The 21326-nt window shown below is 36.2% G+C and overlaps 1 protein-coding gene across 1 annotated transcript in view; it reads left to right on the top strand.

Annotated features, from left to right (window-relative positions):
• AK9 (adenylate kinase 9) overlaps positions 1–21326 on the top strand; it is a 71321-nt gene that overhangs the window by 47627 nt on the left and 2368 nt on the right. The window contains exons 26-40 of the mRNA XM_060753156.2: positions 1405–1692; positions 2714–2838; positions 4038–4257; positions 7998–8057; positions 9299–9517; positions 10899–11117; positions 11517–11730; positions 13173–13374; positions 14196–14342; positions 15102–15322; positions 16588–16784; positions 17801–17970; positions 19453–19551; positions 19641–19743; positions 20630–20744. Of these exons, the coding sequence (XP_060609139.2) occupies positions 1405–1692; positions 2714–2838; positions 4038–4257; positions 7998–8057; positions 9299–9517; positions 10899–11117; positions 11517–11730; positions 13173–13374; positions 14196–14342; positions 15102–15322; positions 16588–16784; positions 17801–17970; positions 19453–19551; positions 19641–19743; positions 20630–20744 (2599 nt within the window). The remainder of the gene's footprint in view (positions 1–1404; positions 1693–2713; positions 2839–4037; positions 4258–7997; positions 8058–9298; positions 9518–10898; positions 11118–11516; positions 11731–13172; positions 13375–14195; positions 14343–15101; positions 15323–16587; positions 16785–17800; positions 17971–19452; positions 19552–19640; positions 19744–20629; positions 20745–21326) is intronic.

Below are 21326 nucleotides of genomic sequence, written 5' to 3' on the forward strand. Positions count from 1 at the left end.
AGCCCAACTGCTCACTGGAGGGAAGGATACTAGAGACAAAGTTGAAGTACTTTGGCCACATCCTGAGGAGACAGCAAAGCCTAGAGAAGACAATTATGCTGGGGAAAGTAGAAGGAAAAAGGAAGAGGGGCCGACCAAGGGCAAGATGGATGGATGGCATCCTTGAAGTGACTGGCCTGACTTTGAAGGAGCTGGGGGTGGTGACGGCCGACAGGGAGCTCTGGAGTGGCCTGGTCCATGAGGCCACGAAGAGTCGGAGACGACTGAACGAATGAACAACAACAACAATATTATATGGAATTAATACTGACTGTGGTTCAAATGTTATTTGGGCTGAATTTGTATTGTTGTGTATAGACTACAGCCAAGTGTATACTAACAAAGAGGATACATTGTTGGGCACAGCAGGTCTTGGGCTATCGATGATTTTGTAGCAACTGAATAGCTCATGATGGATATATATGGTGAAAGCAGCAAGATCTTATTTTTAAACAAACAGCACTATAGTCTATATTATAGAATGCATGTCAGAAAGTATTGAGAGCTCCATGGCTCTGTATGTACATAACAGCTTATCCATAGTATTTATAGCAAATTGGCCCAATGAGAACTTCATACTATGTATATGTAATAGTCACAGGATCAAGATCAGTATTCCCTCTCCTATGAGTCATTGGTTTTGAGACCGATCTCTCAGACTATTTAGAGACTGGGGGGCCATAATAGATTGAATAATATTTATAAAGAAGACCATCTTTTAAAATATATTGTTAACATTGAAATGTTAGGTTTTGAACTAAGACAGTTGCATGGGGCATAGCATCAGTGTTTTTCAGGACTGGCTACATCCCAGTCCTGTATTAGTTCAATTGTGAAATAAGCATACCGTTAAAACAGAAGTAAGAAACCTATAGCATTCTAGATGTTTTCAGAATCTGATCCCCATTATGACCAGTGATTGGGGTGGTGAGAATAATAAAAACTGTACTCCAAACACTCCCACACGGATGCCTTAGTAAATAAAGTATAAATAAGAAAATATATCAGTCTAAGAAACGAATCAGGATATGTATTTCTTAAACTGATATTTTCTTATTTACACTTTATTTACTAAGGTATCTGTGTGGGGATGCATTGAATAAAGAAGAGTTTTTAATAGAGTATTTTTAAAAATACCTTTATTACATTTTCTCTTTCTAATTCCTGATGTATATATTTTTTGCTATCAATACTTTTACTATCAATACTTAGTGCAATCTTACAGTATAATTTTCAGACTTCTGATTTTTTTTCCAGTGAGATATCTCATTCTTTTTTATTTAGTGTTCTCATGTAACATTATTTAGTAGAATCCTTCACTCTTATAACCTTAATTATTATTCTGCAATGTTTTGTTTATTTTAGGCTCCCCCTATACGGATATTACTTTTAGGGTCACATGGATCAGGAAAAACGGTCTGTGCTCGTTGGTTAGCAGACAAGCTAGGCATTTTTCACATTCAATTTGAAGAACGGTTACAGGAATTGATCATGCTCAAAATAGGACACAGAGTTGGACCAGAAGATGAAGACGAAGATGAAGATGAGGAAGAGATCTCACCTACAATGCAGGAAACAGTAGGGTCTGCTCCAGCAGGTCCTGGGAGCGCAACTGAAGTTGAGAGTGAAGAAGACAGTAAACGAATTCAAGAGGTAACACCATACCTTAATAGTTTCCAAAAAAAAGGAAAGATATTAAATGGCCAGTTTACATAATGTAGTTGTTCCTGGTTACAGAAACAAAGCAGCAACTTTTATCAATAGCTATAAGACAGCGTGAGCGTGGTATTCTTTTGACAGCCTTTGCTGGTTGAACTGGTATTTCTGCAAGGATACCCATACCTGAAGTCACATTTGTTCTTTTAACTGTTCTTAAGTACAGAAGTTGTTCTATAGTTTCTCTGTACTTTTCTGATCAGGCCTTGGCTTATTTTGTTCTGGCTTTAGATACTTGAGATAGGCATGTTTTTTCCTTATATTTGCTTGCTGTGAATCTAATCTTGTTTTTCATATACGCCCTGCATATGACATACAGTATATCAACAATGTTACAGAGTTTTTTGTACCTTGAGTCACTTTTCTATGGGTGTGTGTAGTTTTCAATTGGCAAGAGGGATCTCAGACAAAGGTACATTATTTACAGATATAGATATATTAGAGTAAATACCCCACATTGCCTGGGTGTCAGAGGGGCCACTGCCTGCCTGCTTTCTCCCTTTTCCAGCTCTGAGAAGGCCTACCTCACAATGTCTCCATGGCAATGTTCTTGCAATGGCGGGAAAACTCTCTTTGTGGCTCTTTCCTTCCTTCCTTTGTTTCCCTCATATACCTTCCCCCTTTCTTTTTTCTTTTTTTTCTTTCTCTCCCCCCTTCCCTCCCTCCTTTATTCCCTTAATTTCTCTTCCCTTCTTTCTCTTTCTTGCCTCCCCTCATGCCATTGTATATAACAAGGATGTTGGTATCCATGGTAGGATCCTGGAACCAATCTGAGTGGATACCAAGGGCTCCACTGTATATCATTCTTACAGAACAAGAGTTAAAATAAATCCAATTATTTTATTGTTAGAAAAAGCCACTAAGTAAAGAAAATGAATTGTGTGTAACCCTTTAGTCCTAAACACTATTATTTGCAAAACAAAACTGAGATCTGATTTGGATTTGGGATCATTTTTAGCTAAAAGAAATGCAGTTAACGGATGAGGAAGAAGCAATCAAGGCAAACATAATTGAGAGTGAGCCCATGCCAATGGAGGTTCTTGACAACATTGTTCTTGAATGGTGGATGAAAGAGCCATTTCGGTAACTACTGTGATCTCATTCATTTTCTTGTAGCTCATATAGCTCTTAGACAGTACGTTTATAAACACTTATGGGAGCTAGTTCCCTGAGACTCAATTGAATGTAACTGAGTGGGTATGCCTAAGAAGGCATCAGGGTCTCAAATCCATTGTGTCATATGCGGCACTTGTTCCACCTCAGTTTTCCTTCCTAATTTTATAATTAAGTGACTAAAATATGGCTAATAATTAAATACATTTTCAAATGTTACCTTGCCCAACTGTTCACTTTCCTGCTTTGACAGTAACCTCATCCTCATCTTTATCTGGGATTATGAAGTACAGCCTCAAGTGCCCTCAATGTTTTTACATAGTTTTCTCTGCATGCAATGTAAAGAAGTTGGCAGAAGCCCAATCATGTTTTGCTGCTAGATCTCTGGATAATTTTCAATAGATTGATAAGTATTTGCAATTTCTATAATTTAATGAGAATGCAACAAAATTACTCTTGCCATCTAAATTACACTGTTAAAATAAAATAATAATAATATACTTTATTTATATTCCACTCTTTCTCCCTGAGGGGACTTAGGGCGGATTGCAAACATATACAGCACTGAATGTAATTGTGTTGCTTTCTCCTGCCTTTGCCCCCAAGAACTATAGTTAGAACTCTGCTTGTCATGCCATCACCATATCCATTGGTTTTCATTTCTATTCATATACACAGTGTGCCTATAAAGATCTATTCCTAGACACTTCACTCCATGCATCTGAGGAAATAGACAGTCCATGAAAGCGTATGCTACCAATTAGATGCTTGCAGTTAGTCTCTAAAGTGCTACATCATTCCTTTGTATACTGATATTCCAACCTAATAACTATACCTTTGAATTCTAATTCACAGTAGTAATTTATTTTAAAAATCCATCCTCAATATTAGAAGCTTTAAAGTAATGATAAATTACTTGTAACAAATTGGATTCCCCCCCCCCCCAAATAATCAACTTAGCAATACATTTGTTATGTTAACTATTGTGTTATCTGACTGGAGGCCTTGCTAAATCCAACTATAACTAATTATCCCCCCCCCCCCCCGCCCAGCTGTGCCTACTTTTTTCTTGTTGGTAGAGGAATGACATTGTTGCCATTTTCTGAGATGAAGGGGTAATAGAATTTTGAGAATTATTTTATATTTTTTCAAATATTGTTTTAATTTAGATCTACAGGGTTTATACTGGATGGTTTCCCCCGAACTGGAGATGAGACCCAATACTTAGCAGAGCGAATGCTTTGTCCTGATGTTGCAGTCTTTCTTGAAGCTGATGAAGATGATGTTATTGACCGACTTCTTCCCATAAGGGTGCAAAAATGGCATGAGAAACAAAATAGGAAAATGGAGAAGAAGCAGCAATTGAAAGAACTGAAGGAAAAAATCAGAGTAATTATTACTATTATGATTATTAAAATGTCCCGTCTCCCCCAATAAAAACAAACAAACCTAGAAACTGTATAAATAGCAGTATGGAAGAAATTCTAAATTAAGACCAAATGCTATTCCATAGCTATATTTAAAGAAAATAATGAATTAGTTCAGACAGTTTTAGGACCAAAAGATGAAAAGATACGTTCTTTAGCAGGGTTATTACCAGAGTTTGGGAAAGTTACTTTTTTTTAACTATAGCTCAAGAATCTGTCAATTAGCAAATAGATTAAAATTAATTCTAGCTAAGATTTTACATGAAGACCAAGCAGGCTTCCTCCCAAACAGGCAATTAAACCAAAATTTGAGAATAGTCCTAAATATACTAGAGGGGCCAAACAAGATCCTAACAGAAAAGTGGTGTTTTTATTTCTAGATGTGGAGAAAGCCTTTGATAACATCCATTGGGAGTTTATAGAAAAAAGTATTGGCTCATTATGGGGTGAGTCAGCAATTTAAAAGAGTGGTTATTGATATCTACACTACTGTGAATAGCCAAATTAAGGATAAATGGCCAGATTTCAAATTATATAGAGACCCAAAAAGAAACAAGACAAGGGTGCCCTCTGTCACTGTTGTTTTTTATATTTATGTTAGAAATATTAAATATTAGGATTAGGCAAGACATCTATATTAAAGGCGTGAAAATAGAAGGACAAGTTTTCAAAGCCAAAGCATACGCTGTTGATATGGTATGCATTATAGAAAATCCATTAAAAAGTATTGTCGAAGGCTTTCATGGCTGGAATCACTAGGTTCTTGTAGGTTTTTTCGGGCTATAGGGCCATGTTCTAGAGGCATTTCTCCTGACGTTTCGCCTGCATCTATGGCAAGCATCCTCAGAGGTAGTGAGGTCTGTTGGAAATAGGAAAATGGGTTTATATATCTGTGGAATGACTGGGGTGGGGCAAAGAGCTCTCTGCTGAAGCTAGGTGTGAATGTTTCAGCTGACCACCTTCATTAGCATTTGAAGGCCTGGCTGAGCCTGGGAAAATGTTCTGTTGAGAGGTGTTAAGATGTGCCTGGTTGTTTCCCCTCTGCTGTTTTGTTGTTGTAATTTTAGAGTTTTTTAATACTGGTAGCCAGATTTTGTTCATTTTCATGGTCTCTTCCTTTCTGTTGAAATTGTCCACATGCTTGTGGATTTCAATGGCTTCTCTGTGTAGTCTGACATGGTGGTTGTTGGAGTGGTCCAGCATTTCTGTGTTCTCAAATAATATGCTGTGTCCAGGCTGGTTCATCAGGTGCTCTGCTATGGCTGACTTCTCTGGTTAAAGTAGTCTGCAGTGCCTTTCATGTTCCTTGATTCGTGTTTGGGCGCTGCGTTTGGTGGTCCCTATGTAGACTTGTCCTCAGCTGCATGGTATACGGTAGACTCCTGCAGAGGTGAGAGGATCCCTCTTGTCCATTAAAAAGCATTCAAAGCCTGATGGAAACTATCACTAAGTATGAAAAAGTGGCAGGATTTAAAATAAAGAAAGAGAAGTCTGTGTTCTTAACCAAATATGTGTAAAAAAGCAACATTGACAAATTGGAGAATTTATCAGCTTGTAAGGTAGCTTCGAAAGTAAAATATCTAGGATTATGGCTAACCAACAAAAATAACAACTTATATCAAAATAATTATGAAAAAAACGTGGAAGGAGATTCAAGAAAATTTGGAAATATGGCAAAGAATTCAACTAACTTGGATGGGGAGAATAGCTGTGATGAAAATGATGGTCATATCCAAAATGTTGTTTTTATTCCAAAATCTATCGATAATTAAAGGAGTGAGGATTTCTGAATCATGGAGGAAGGATCTGACCAAGTTTATATGGAATGTAACAAAGCTAGAATTGCTTATAAAAACCTAATTGATACCAAAGAGAGGTGAGGCTTAGTGCTGCCAGACCTTACTTATTATTACAAAGAAGTAGGCTTCACCTGGAGTGGGTAAGATTAGAAAATTGAGCTTTACTCAACCTAGATATAGGATATAACCTAAGATTTGGCTAGCATGCATATTTTTGATATGAAAAAGATAAGATTAGTAAAAAAAATTCTGTAAACACCCAATAAGAGATAGTCTTTTAGCAATTTGGAAAAGATATAAGGTGGAAATTGAACCAAAAACCCTGCCCTCTGGAAGAAATGCTAAATCCAATCTTTAAGGAGGAAATGAGAATTTATAGGGAGTTCTTAATTAAAGAGCATTGGAAATTAAAAGGAAGAGAAGAGTTGATAGATTTTTAAAAAATAATGTAGGAATCAGAATTGGAAAACATTTTGGAGAAGAGGAATAAGGATTAATTTCCAAATTATATACATACATATTAGAGTACAATCTAGAAGATAATCAAATAAAGACAGCAATAATCTTGTGGGCTAAAGGTTTAGGGGAAAAGTATTGAGTTAGATAATTGGTAATATTTTTGGGAAAGAGGATTTAAATTTTCAGTAGTGGGATCTGTTAGAGAAAACATGTATAAAATGTTTTATAGAAGCTTTATAACACCTAAGATAATTGCTGAAATAGATAAATATCACGGGGGGGGGGGGGGGTTGTTGGAGATGTAAAGTACAGAAAGCCACCTTCTTCAATGCCTGGTGGACCTATAAGTTAATACAAACATTTTGGGAAAAAGCAATTAAAGAAGCAAAGAAAATTATCACTAAAAAGGTTAGGAAAAAAATCTAGAAATGTGCCTCTTAGGGTTATTTGGTGAAAAAATTAGTAGAGGAGATGTAGGAATCTCTCAATACGGTTTCACTGCAGCGAGAATAATAATAGCAAAATCTTGGAAAAGGGGAAAGGAATTAATGCTAAAGAACTGGAGAGAAAAATTATTAGAGTATATCCAAATGGCCAAGCTATCCAATAGAATTCAGGGAGGAAATAAGGAAGACTTTGTTAGGAAATGGAGGCTTGCACTTTGATATCTAGAAAGGAAGACAAAAATAGATTTTAAAGTAGTTGCAAGGGGAATTTATTAATACAAGATAAGGGTAAGGGTTTTTTGTTTGTTTGTTTCCTTTTCTTTTCTCTCTCTCTCTTTGAGATACTAGTTTCACACTGGGTGGTGCACAGGTGCCAGAAGTCATGGGTGGGGGTTCATGGGTGGGGGTGGGAGGTTTGGGAGAATTGCATATCTGTATCATGTGTGTTTGATTAACTCTAGATGTTTTCTTTTTTATATTCTGTATGCCATTAGCACTCACAATCAAAACTGAAACTTGTAGTACAGAAAAGTAACTGTCCCAAGCTCTGAGTAGAATAAATACTCTAGCTTCTGGAGTCTAGGTTAGAGAAACAAGACATGGCAGCGATGTTTGACTTGGTTTTAAGAACTTGAAATATAGCTATGGAAATTCAAAATGTTCATCTATGAAAACAAATTACAGCACAGTTCTCTAATCTGTTCAAAACTACAAAACTATGTTTAGTAGTGCAGGCTGAATATCTCTCATACAAAATGCTTTGGACCAGAGGTTTGTGTAAACTGAATGAGGGAGCATTCACAAATGCTGTTATACTTTAAACCATCTATATATTCACTCATCTAAGGACAAGTATTTTAGCATTTCTGTTGTTGCTATCCGCTATCAGGAAGCTTTGATTTATGGTTGAGAGATCTCTAAAAACTGTATTATTCTGTTTTTTTAGTTTGACCATTTTTTAAAATAGAAAAAATTAGTTTCACATCTTTTATTAACAGAGTGAACAAATTGCCAAAAGAAGAGCAGAGCTTGTTGCAGAAGCAAAGAAGAAAGCAGCGGTAGGAAAGCCACAGTTGTTACAATTTTGTTTAATGACTTCTTATTTTTAACTATATTATAATAGGAGGCCCTGCTCTCGGCCCCACCTTTATCACAAGCGAGACTGGTGGGGACGAGGGACAGGGCCTTCTCGGTGGTGGCCCCTCGCCTGTGGAATGCGCTCCCTGGGGAAATTAGGACATCAACATCCCTCCTCTCCTTCATAAGGAAGCTAAAGACCTGGATGTGGGACCAGACATTCGGGTAAGCTGGCAGATGAACAAAGACAACCAATAATGACCAGAGTAGGAAAGGACAATGACGATGCTAAATGGTTTACGGACTTGGATTTGGTGAACATTGACCACAAGATTTTTTTATTGCTGCCAGTATACTGTTGATTGTTTTAATTAGTTATAACTGTGATACTATATGGTAAATTTGTGTATTGTATATTGTATTGTATTTTGTGATACTATATGGTAAATTTGTGTATTGTATATTGTATTGTATATTGTATTGTTAGGCATCGAATTGTGCCTTTTGTAAGCTGCCCTGAGCCTAGGGGGTTGAGAAGGGCAGGGTAGAAGCACCCCAAATAATAAATAAATAAATAAATAATCATTTTGTGCTAAGAAAGAGTATGATCATTTTACATGATAAAATGGCTCTCAGTGTGGCATTAGAAATGTTTATAGAAAGATAATTGTGCTGTAACTGAACTAATAAAAGGGGTATTTTATTGTAGATAAAACGTATTTGGCTTCAACAGAAAAATCTAAATGTTTTACTTTAAATTAGGATTAATCAGACTAAGAAATCCCTGCCTTCTTCCACACTGGAAAATTCCTCAAAGTATCAGTGGTGACACCATACAATATCAGTACTATCTTCTGATAGATGTGCTTAAAAACAAACCTTGGGAATTTGGGGGGATTAAAAGTCCTAGAACTCATATGCTGAAGGATCTGTTAGGATTTCTGGGAGTTGAAGGCCAAAACATCTGGGGACCCACAGGTTGAAAACCACTGCTATAGAGAGAAATAGTAGAGAGAAGGGATGCTTTAGTCTAAATCTGGATCTCACCCAATGAATATTAAATTTGGCTTAGGTGTGAATACTGTATTTCACTTTGTAGCATTTCTAAAAAGGAACAGTACACAAATACTGAATAAAGATGTTTTGAAAATAATTTCTGTCCATTCTGTTTTATAGAAATCTTTGTAGGAATGTTGCATTCATTAAATATTTTATTGTGTAGTATGGTCTGGCTAGACGTCAAGATGAGTTCCTAGATGATGAAGATGAAGATGAGGAAGAAGAAGATGATATTGAAGCTGTTCTGGAAGAAGAATTCCCAAAAGAAGAGGATGAGGTTGAAGATGAGGAAGAAGAACAAGAAAGTGATGCCATTGACCGTATAAAAGCTGAAATTGCAGAGAAATATGAAACTGATATTTCTAATATACAAACTGTACAGGTATTTAAAGAATTCTTTATTATATTCTAATTTAGTGCATAAATCAAAGAAATTAATTTTACAAATCTGTGTCATTTATATTTCCAGAAATGAGATTTCTGGAATATGGTTCTTTTGAAATTGTCAATACTATCTCAATTTTAGCAATGAAAGAAAACAAGCTTCCAGAATAAAACTATTTAAGATAGTCAATCCTACCTTAATCCTACTTCACTTAGATGCCCTGTAAAACTACAAGCCTAATGGTGCCAGGCAACAGGATATGATAAAAGGAGGGTTGTCATAAGACTGACCGTATTTTTGAACAAATGGTATCTGTTGCCTTGAGTATTGGAATCTTCCCAAATGAATCATCTCTGCAATTTACATTAATAGACTAGCTCTAATTATGTTTAATTTAATTCTGTTGCTTACAGAAGGATGTATGATTATTTATTTATTTATTTATTTATTTGCTTTATTTCTATACCGCATATTTCAGCCCAGACAGGCGACTCAATGCTTAACTACACTAACAAAGGAAAATGCTCTGTGTTATGGTGCAAAGGTCAAAAATAAATCTATCACTTATTTGAGTATCAAACAGTATTATCTTCCTTTTTACTTTCCCCTTAAAATTTGACTTCAGTCTTGCAGCTGTTGCCAAAATCATTGATTTTAAAAAGCAAAATAATTCCAACTATTATCATAAAGATTATCAGGATGTTTTAATGCAGTTTTAAATACAATGAAAAATGTTGTACTTAAAATGAGTTATAATGGCAGACCAAATAAAGACTTGGTGTAGCCTATAGCCCCATCTATACTGGCCATTTAATGCAATTTCAAATTGGTATTGCAGACATTGGTCTTGCTGTGCAGATGATTACATAGGAAATCCTGAAATGAGTTTGAGGCACAAATGGTGATTACACAAACTACAGAATATGATTCACATTAAGAGCTTTCTTTTGTGGGAATTTGTTGTCTGGCTACCGCAATTTGAAGCTAACTTTGAACTGCTTTAAATGGTCAATGCAGAGGGGTCCTATGGCAGTTGCGCACCACACTCACTACTAAAGATTTTGTGGATAGTTCTATAAAACAGTCATATCATTTGCTGCTTGCCAAAACTCAGGGTGCAATGTTGCAGAAAAATGTAAATATCTTGATTTTATGAGATATGGTGTCCGCATGTATTATATTAAGGATTTTCTCACTAGTTTGGTCTGAGAAGGCAGAGCCAGGTTCCTCAGCATCAAGATACAGATCTTACCTGTTCTGTGGGGATACGTAACCCAATTTAGTGTCTCTGTCCCAAATAAGCTGCCAGACTTCTGATTTATAGTAATTCCTGGCCCATGTGAGTGACTTCTGCCTTTTTGTTTCCTTTTGTTTTCAGGAGGAACTTGACAAATTATTGATACCTCAAATAACTCTTAGTTGTAAGCGTAAACCACATATTGTGTGCTACCAGTTGTATAAAAAGCTAAAGAACCTAGTGGAAAATCGCGAAAGCATTTTTGAGAAATGCTATCCATTAAGTCATTCACTTGCACGCAAGATGATAGGTCTCTCCTATAAACATCCAAGCAATTTTGGTCAGTGGGATCCAATCAAGGTAAAAGAGACATCGTGTTCCTTGCTTTTAAAGACATTTTGAATGCTTGCATTAACTCTTACACATAACAAAAGTCATAGACAAGAATTCCTGGCTTTGGCATTAATTATGAATTCATATATTCTTTCCCATGGTTTCATGACTTTTGCCTTCTATCTTATCTTACATTGTTAGTGTATGCACCATTTCACGCAATTATTCCATTGTTTTGTTTACCCCAACATGTCCTGGTTAATACCACTAGGACTTAGCATATCCCAGGTTGGGAATACATTATCTAGTAGATTCTTAAAAATGGCTCTATGCTAGCACAAACCCAAATGTGTGAATGTACAGATGATCACTTTCTAGACACACAGTCTGACTTACTGGGTATCAGTAACTCTTCATTTATTGCAGCTAAGTGAAGGAGATGCTATCAAGCCTTACCAACATCAGGATACGCCAAGCTTCCCTGTTCTCCATCGCAACTGTGTTTATTTTTTTACAAGCAAAGAAAACAGAGATACATTTATGAAAAATCCCATCAAATATCTTCGCCAGCCTAAACCGAAACCTACCGTGCCAGTGAAGATTGCAATTGTGGGGCCTCCAAAAGCTGGAAAGACAACAGGTAAAATTTTAGTTTGTCCCACTTGAATTCCAACATTTAAAAGTTATTATGGCTCTAGGGGCACACTACATCATTTTCATATTATTGCATTTTAAACAAAGCAGTATCTCTACATCAACAATGAAGAAGCATTCACACAAACAGAGATGTTTTCATTATGACAAGCCACACAGTTGATTCTTGGGTGGTTTTCTATTGTGCATTACCTTGCTTCAATTTTTTTATGCTTTCTAAATATGCATGTGAACTTATCCATCTGCTTGGTAACCTTTCTATGGTTGCAGGGGGCTTGTTCAGAAAAGGATCTGTATTCCTTAGTTTTCTTTGTGTTTTTTAAAATTATTTTTTCAAAGAAAGACTTTTCTTACGGGAGTGCATAATGTATAACCTATTGATGTCAACAAGAAATGCTCTGGGGGTCGAGGAAAGCATGTGGAGCATATTTCCGGGTGGCTCCAAGGGCTGCAGGGAGAACGAGAGTCTCACGTTGAAAGAAAAGTATCATCATAAATAAATACATAAATAAAAATTCAGGATTCAGGTAGGTAATCAAAATACAGTAAAATCTCCTTATCCATGGATTCAATATTTCCATTACAAACTAGTAAAGTCCACAGCAGAAGCTAGAAATGGAAATTGAGATATTTTGGGATGATACAAATCAGACATTTGTAATTGTTATCATGTCACTACTACTATAATTTTAAAGAGCCAGTATGGAACATGTTTTAATATTTATATTGGAAAGTGCTTATTGTACTTAAAAGGTTGTATATTTTATGTCATGGCCTATGGCTAGTACAATAAGCATTTCAATTCATATTTACATTTTCACTTACCCAACCTTAAAAAAATCCCCAGAAATGACTGTCAGCTTTTCTAGGTCATCCAGTGCTATTCTGTGTATGATTTCCTTTTAAATATAATCAAAATATCATGTTCACTATTACCAGGCACCCAGAGATAAGGGGGTGAACAATCTTTGTAGAAAGTGGAACCTGAAACATAAAACATAATTAATCAAAGGATTCAAGCCATTCTGTTGTATATCTATTTTTTCCTCTTCAAAATTTTCTTCATCCTTTTGTGGCCACTGAAAGTGCTCAGCCCTCATTAAGGTGCACATCAGAGAGGGAATATCAGTTATGCTTGATCATATACAGAGAGAATAAAAAATGTTCCCTGATTTTTTTGTGATTATATTAAAAGGTAATCACATGGACTGCATTTCTACCTGTGAACATTAATCATTTGTGAATCTCAGATAATGTCAGTGCCCATGAATCTCCTCCAATAGGCTACTTTTGAATAATTTTATATTGCAGCAATATCCACAGCAGCTTAAGGTTTTTGCCCTAATCTTGTTTCTTGTGGAAAATAGGACCAGTATATTGTGTTAATGCAACCATATACTTCTCATTCATTATGGACCTGTTTTGCAGTTGCCAAAAAATTTGCAAGTGCCTATGGATTACTGCGCCTTTCCATGGGAGATGCTCTCCGCTGGGTGTTAAACAATCAGCCAGAGACTGAACTGGCCCTTGTACTGAAGTGGCACCTTCATAAAGGATTGACTGCGCCTGATGAACTCGCCATCAGGGCTCTTGATACTGTATTGATGGATACTGTGTGTAATACCACAGGGTGAGCCATTTTCATTGTAATAATGTTTTAGCATTTTGGTTTCTCAGCCAGCAATCTCCTGACTACTTTAAATCATGTCTAAAGACTGCATAGTGTTTTGCTAGCATGACATTTCAGAAAATTCTATACATACATGCATGCGTGAAAAGATATTTTTAAAATTCTGCATGAAATTGGAAGAAACATAGCTGGGCTTCTTTGTACATTTTACCAATAAACATAATGACACTTGCATCTCAGTAAATATGCATAAAATCTGCATTGTTACATGCAACAAGACCTTTTTGCTGGTGCAAAGCCAAAGTTGAACCTACCACGTTTAACTTCAGCTAACTCAAAAAAAGCTTGCTTCCATAACTATTGATCAATTTTAGTGCTTCTGTAATATAAGGTGTCATGTACATTCTGCTTTACTAGCTTCATTCTAGCCCTAGATAATACATTATTCAGATGATGTATCTTTTCAAAATGATGATTATACTCTATGAAAATATTTTATATATCTCTAAATTTTTGATGGGCTAATAAAATATGAATATCCTATTAAGCTCTCTTTAGGATCTTATTCTTATTTCAGAATACTGGCATATATTGGCTTAAATCCAGTTGCTTAGGTCTGACAGCACAATGGATCAGCTGTTGAACAAAGAATTAACCTCCAGATAAATCTTATTGCACCAGTAGGTTTACTGTATTGGATACTAACAATCAGATTTAGTCCATTATGTATTTCATTAACAACAGTTTGCAATACAGAAATTGAAACTATCCCCAAATAAACCTGATTCCAAATTAGAGTTGTTTCCTTTTTTCTTCTACAGATTTGTTATTGATGGATACCCTGTAACACAAAAGCAAGTCAATCTCTTGGAAGAAATTAAAATAATTCCTGTAAAAATCTTTGAGTTACAAATTGATGTGAAGGAGGTTTTCAGAAGAGCGCTATTGGATAAACAAAATTCTGAAAGGTACTATTCAGTAAGGGCATAAAATAATAAGGCCTTTGAAACAAATCCCTTAGTAATATAACACAGCCTAACCACACACAAAATTCTTAGTGCCTTGGTTTTTAGGCCTATTATTGGGGTATTTGTGGCACTCAGAAAATTACATTGTGTGTACTGTGTACAGTTCTAGTTTCTTAGATATGGTTATCATGATTCTTTATGGGTGAACAGATGGCAACTGGGAGATGGCACATATTCTGTATCTCAAAAACTGGCACAGATAGAGGGAAAGTAGTGCCATTTTTACAATTGACAGGTCAAATATACCCAGAAACATTTGAGGCACCAAAATGTGTGTTGGCCAGTGTAATCTAAAGTTTTAAAGAGACATTTTGCAACAAAAATGCTGGTAAACTGTAAACATTCTTGACTGCCATTCTTCATAAGTTTTCCCTGGCCATACCTACATCATGCCCAGTAATGGCACATTTACAGTAGAAAGCACAATGAAATATTAACTCCCAAATTAGTAACCGAATTGTTGCAGAAAAGGTAAGTTAGTGAAAGATTATTTCCAGTGTGAAAAGAAAGCATTTTCAATTAACCTGAAGTGCAACTGCCTGGAGAGCAATGGTATCGTGCAATAAGGCTTAGATACAACTATGAGGATATAACAGCATGGTATGATAATGCCTTTAGTCACCAGAACATGTAGAAAATAGTTTTTAGGAGGCAATCTGGATAATCCTGGTATAAATCCACATGAAATTTTCTTCTCAGTTTACCCTATCCGATGCACGACAGCTCCCACATCCTTTCTGTTAAGCATTCCTGTTACAAAGCACAAATTGAAGAGATCAGATCGTACTATGAGGTACAGCACCAGAACTGGTATGTAATTGATGCATCCCACAGCAAATGGTGGATTTGGGACAAAGTGCTTCAGGAAACACAAGCAGTCACTAAACAAATTCAGACATATCTAGAAAGAATACGACAAGGTGAGCAGAACATCCTGTTTTAGATAAATTAGCAAGAGGTCTAATGCAATTACAGTTTGAAATCAGCTATGTTATACTGGCAGTCCCCAGGTTATGAACAAGATAGGTTCTGTAGGTCTGTTCTTAAGTTGAATTTGTAAGTGTGATTCCAGCCATACAAATTGGATTGTGAAAATTTTGGTTTATTGTGGAAACAAGGATTGTTGAGAAAACTTTAGTGGAGACATCCTTTTCCCATGATAACTCTTTCAGGAGTGAATTTCCCTTCCTAGGAGTAGATTTCCCCAACTTCCTGTTGCCTCATCCCCGTTCTTAACTGTGAGTCATTTGTAATCCGAATGTTTGTAACTCGGGGACTGCCTGTACTTGGATTTGCTTTTACCTTAAAACCAGAAGTAACTTTAATGTTTAAGCACAGATATATCCTTTGGAAGAAGCTCATGAGCTATCCAAATGTTTCTTATAGAGGAAAACCCGAATCCATTAAAATCTCTGAGTCATACAATGTTATATTCTGGTTCCATGTTTTGCATTTTTATTTCAATGTGTTATTTTTTTCTACTGCTATGCCAAGCTGCATGCTTTTTCAGAGCAGCATCAGAGACAAAGACTGTGTTTTTAAAAATCTAGCACAATCAACTAGCAGATATGACAGGTCCATACATTTTGAATAGTGATTCTCTCATGAGGGAGGGAGAACACACCTTGTTTTAAATTTCTGATAAAGTAATATTATCCAATGTAAGGCAAGTAATATTTCTTGTAATTCTCTATACAATTTTCTTGAAATAATTCTCATTGAAATCCATGGAATTGAATCCAAAATTCTTTCATATTTTTGTTGAGAGAGACATTGAATAACCTGCTAACCACATTCCAGGTTCAGTTTTTAAACGAGTGAAAAATTATTTGATTAAAATCCAATTATGCTTTAGTGTTGTCTGAATAAATAATTTATATAGCAAATGAAAATTTTCAGCCTCAAAGGAAACATTATACTGGTAGTACAACTAACACCTACAAAGCATACTAATACATTAATAATGGGTAGGGTAATATGTTTTTATTCTCTCCTCATAAAGCTTTTCTCAGTTCAAAAAGTCCAGAAGTAATTCTCTTGTTCTTCACATTGATGAATATCAATTTGCCATTCCCATGATATCAGATTACAGCTTTCCATTTAAACTATAGGTCGAGTAAGTCTAGTCTATCAAATACAAACTCTCACAGCTACAAGACAACACTGTTGTATCCACTGTTAACAGGAAAGGCAGCTAGCATTGCTGATCTGTGTATCATGCCACACGAACTGCTGTCTCGATTGGGGGAGTTTGGGCAGTACTGCCCTGTCACCCTTGCAGAACTGGGAGAACTTGTGGATTGTTCTGAATCTCCATCTCTGCAGTTTGCAGCAGAATTTCGAGGACAGTACTACAAAATGGCTGGACAGGAAGAACTGAATGTAAGTGTTAGCAGCAAGCAGAACACATATATTACTGATATGGGAAATAACCAGATACTGGTGTAGGCGATGTACAAATAGTTGGTGCCATGTAGTAGATAACCTGTGAGATGTAAGATCTGTTGAAATCTCACCTCTGTATTTGAACTCATCAGTTGGCTTTAAGGCAAGCCATTCTCTCTGCAACTATGCTCATATATCTCCATGTGCAATATAGCAATTAAACTAATTTGCCAGATGTTATGTGAAGTTATTGAAATATTTTCAAGAACTCTGTCAGTGCTAGGAATTAATATGCAGGAACTGGCTAAAAGCAATGTCTCCTTTCCATAAAGCTGTATTGTGGCCATTGCATTGTTGCGGCATTTTATCTGTCATATGTTTGTGTTTCTGATTATTGATTTAATTGGACAGAATGAAACCAGTCAGAAGAAAAGTCCATTGGTAGTACTGTATTTCCTTTCCAAATATGGCTATTTTAATCTGGCGAAATAGTTCTAACGTATATATTTTTAACTATTTTAATGTATATGGATGTATTCATTATGTGTCTTATATCATGCCTGGCATTGAATTGTTGCCTGTTTGGAAGCCGTTCTGAGTCCCTCCTCGGAGGTCGAGAAGAACGGGGTATAAATGCCTGAAGTAAATGAATGAATAAAATATTGGCACCATTCTGTTTTCGGACCATCCAAAGTAGAGTGAAAGATGATTTTTTAAAGAAGAAATGCAATATTTAGACACTTACCTTTCTTTTTGAAAAGCCTCCAATCTCAAAGTGTTCCTTCATAGCAAAAAATAAATAGTGCTTTGTGGCCAATTGTTAATCGAATCACGTCCTCTAAACAAAAAAATATTGTTTCTCCATTCCATATGGCTGGTAATAAATATTAAGTAGTAATAAGATATAAGAAAGTAAAAGGATATCTTTACTCCTCTAAAAAATTAATAGCGTCATGAGCAGCCTGGTGATCATTATGGTTCTTCTTAGGTATGTCTGCTTTTATTCAATGCAGAAATTCCTGAATAATCCAGAACGATATGTTCCCCCACTGGCACCTTATGCTCTTCCTCTCCCAAGTAAACTACCCAAGAAGCTGACAGCAGCAGATGTGAAGGCCTTATTCCCTATGCAAGCTGAAATGCAAGGATACTGTCCAGTCACTTATCTGGATGGGAAGCAAAGGTAAGATTTTTGCATTTCCAGAAATTTCTGTGAAACAGTATAATGGAAAAAATGCAATATATTAACATGAAGTTCTTGCCCTTGGTAATCTTATGACTTAGGCCTAAATCCAACACAGAACCATTTAAAACAACATTACATACATGTGTGTAAGAATTTCTCAATAATTCAGTCAGTCTAGTTTTCTTGGCAACTTCAGTTGGATTCATGTCTTAACAGATTTATAATAATGGGAGTTTCCATGGATGATGATGGTGGTTATTATTATTATATTTATTTATATCCTGCTTTATCTCTCTCGCAGGAGACTCAAAGCAGCTTAACATAAAAACACCAGCAATATAGGATTAAAACTGTTGTAGTCCATAAATGCTCGCCATTGTCTTTAAAGATGGGGTGGGAATCATGTAGTCCTCCAAATGTTGTTGGATTGCAATTCCAGTACCCACACCAGCTTAGCCAATGATGAGGAATACTGAGAGTTGCATCTAAAGGGACACATTATGCTCCACTCCATCTAAAACAGCGTTTCTCAACCTGGGAGTAAAGACCACTTTGGGGGTCGTGAGGGGTGTCAGAGGGGTCACCAAAGACCATCAGAAAACATAGTATTTTCTGCTGGTCATGGGGTTTCTGTGAGGGCAGTTTGGTCCAATTTTATCATTGGTGCGATTCAGAATACTCTCTGATTGTAGGTGAACTACAAATTCCAGCAACTACAACTCCCAAATGTCAAGGTCTATTTTCCCCAAACTCCACTAGTGTTCAAATTTGGGCATATTGAGTATTTGTGCCAAGTTTGGTCCAGATCCATCATTGTCTGAGTCCACAGTGCTCTCTGGATGTAGGTGAACTACAACTCCAAAACTCAAAGTCTATGCCCACCAAACCCTTCCAGTGTGTCAAGTTTGTTTCAGTTCCATTGTTGGTGGAGTTCGGAATGCTCTTTGATTGTAGGTGAACTATAAATCCCAGCAACTACAACTCCCAAATGACAAAATCAATCCCCCCCCCCCCAACCCCACCAGTATTCAAATTTGGGCATATCGGGTATTTGTGCCAAATTTCATCCAGAATACATCCTGCATATTGGATACTTACTTTGCAATTCATAACAGTAGCAAAATTACAGTTATGAAGTAGCAACAAAAATAATTTTATGGTTATTATGGTTATATGATAAACTGGCTGAGATTTCTGGGAGTTGTAGGCCAAAAACATCTGGGGACCCCAGGTTGAGAACCACTGCTCTAGGCTTTTGTAGTAACTTCAAGCTTTCATTGATTTTCTGAAGTATTAATATATTGCGGGGGGGGGGGGCTGGAAAACATGGGAGGATGACAAATGAGAGACAATTATATCTGGATCCATGCAAAATTTAATGAATGCAGCTGGAATTGCAAACCAAAAAACCCCAAGTTATACATGAGATGGATGTCATGCTGACAAAATAATTATATTTCTTTCACTATCTCTTTTTAGATATGAAGCTCTTGTACCTGGAGACATTGAATATGCTGTACTTTATCGGAAGAAATTATATATATGTGAAAGTGATGAAAAGCGTGAGAAATTTATGAGGTACTGATTGCATTAATGCATTTTTATTTTTAAATACTGCTTTATTTTGAAACTAAATATTCATTTTAAAACACTTTTTGTGTATTTAGATTACCAGAAAAATATTGGAATCAGACTCTTCCAACCAAACTTCCCCCCAAAAAGGAGCCAGTACCTCTGACAGCTCTTCCTCTGATGGGATATCTTGAACAGGTGGGTCCTATTGTAAAACGTTGTTAATATTATTTACCTAGATATTAAGCTTGGTTTATGGGGAGACAAGTCCATTGCTTTAGTTTTAATGCATTTTAATATTTTTATGTTTAATGGTTTTAATGACATAGTTTAATTGTTTTTTAGTTTTACAATTTAATGCATTCATATTGTTTTAATTAGCCTTGTTTTATATTTATTGTTAGTTGACTTGAGTCCATATGACAGAAGAAATGAATAAATAAAATAACTATACATAGGGCTTAGAAGGAGTTACTGCCAATAGACATACATAGGATTACACTTCCAGTCACTATACTTCTAGTATTTTCAAAAACAGTATGCAGATCTCATCTACATTCATCCAGTCTATGAGGATATTTTTTAGAGGAAGACAAGTTGCTCATAAACAAAGCATAAGACATAACCACATCTATGTTATAGCAAATCATGTTGGTCCACAGTAATAATGATATAAAATCCTTTTTTTAAAGGATGTTTTTTTAGACATTTTCTTTTATTGTTTCTTAATTTTTTGTGCACTCAGTATGTTCAATAAGTGATTTGGATAAAGAAGTGAGGTGTGTGTTTGTCAGATTTAGAAGTAATTAAAAAAATGGAAGGCACTAGAAATATTAAAAACCAAGGGCCTCATCACACTATAGCATGGATCCACTTTGAATCCAGTTTCTTCCTCCTGCAGAATTCTGGAGTTTGTAGTGAAGCTGAGCAGTGTAAAGGTTTCTTCTAAACTATAACTCTAGTGTGATTAGGCAGCAAGAAAGAGTGGCATGTAACAGCAAGTAATATAAACTACAAAATATAAAGCCATATTTATGGAATAATATAATTAGGTTTCCTAACATGGATATTTTTATGGCTTTAGGGTGTGGCAACTGCTTTGATAAAAGCAATGAATGAAGTAGGATGTTTAAAGCCAAAATTTCCATTTATAAGTGTGAAAAAGACTGCTCTGCTGTTTATCGCCTATCATTTGAAAGGTACAGTAACATTTGAATTATAATATAATAATATGAACTATATAAAGATAAAGGTTTTAGATAGTGGAAAGGTCCTTAAAGTCAGTCTCAACCATCTTGTAAGCCCTTCTGTTTTATTAGAAGTTGGCAGACTAGAAGATAGAGTTAACGACTTTTTGGCCAGCCGGTAGCAATAGTACTGAGACTGTCAATGGACCCTGGCTCTGAACACCATACAGGGAGTAAACAACGCCCCTGCTACAGCAGTTCCACTGGCTACCAGTATGCTTCCGGGTGCAATTCAGGGTGCTGGTTTTAACCTTTAAAGCCCTAAATGGTTCAGGCCCAACCTATCTGTTTGACCGCATCTCCCGAGATGAGGCTGCTCAAGCCCTACAATCAGCTGGAGAGGTCCTACTCTTGGTCTCACCCCTGTCTCAGGTGTAGTTGGTGGGAACAAGAGAGAAGGCCTTCTCGACGATGGCCCTTCAGCTCCAAAACTCCCTACTGAAGGAATGGCTCCCTCCCTGTTATCCTTCAGGAAACAAATAAAAAAATTCCTTTGGGAGGAAGCCTTTGGGGAAGACAGCGGTTAAGTTCAGT

The sequence above is a fragment of the Anolis sagrei genome, chromosome 1 (assembly GCF_037176765.1).
Source record: "Anolis sagrei isolate rAnoSag1 chromosome 1, rAnoSag1.mat, whole genome shotgun sequence".
Taxonomy (NCBI): Eukaryota; Metazoa; Chordata; class Lepidosauria; order Squamata; family Dactyloidae; genus Anolis; species Anolis sagrei.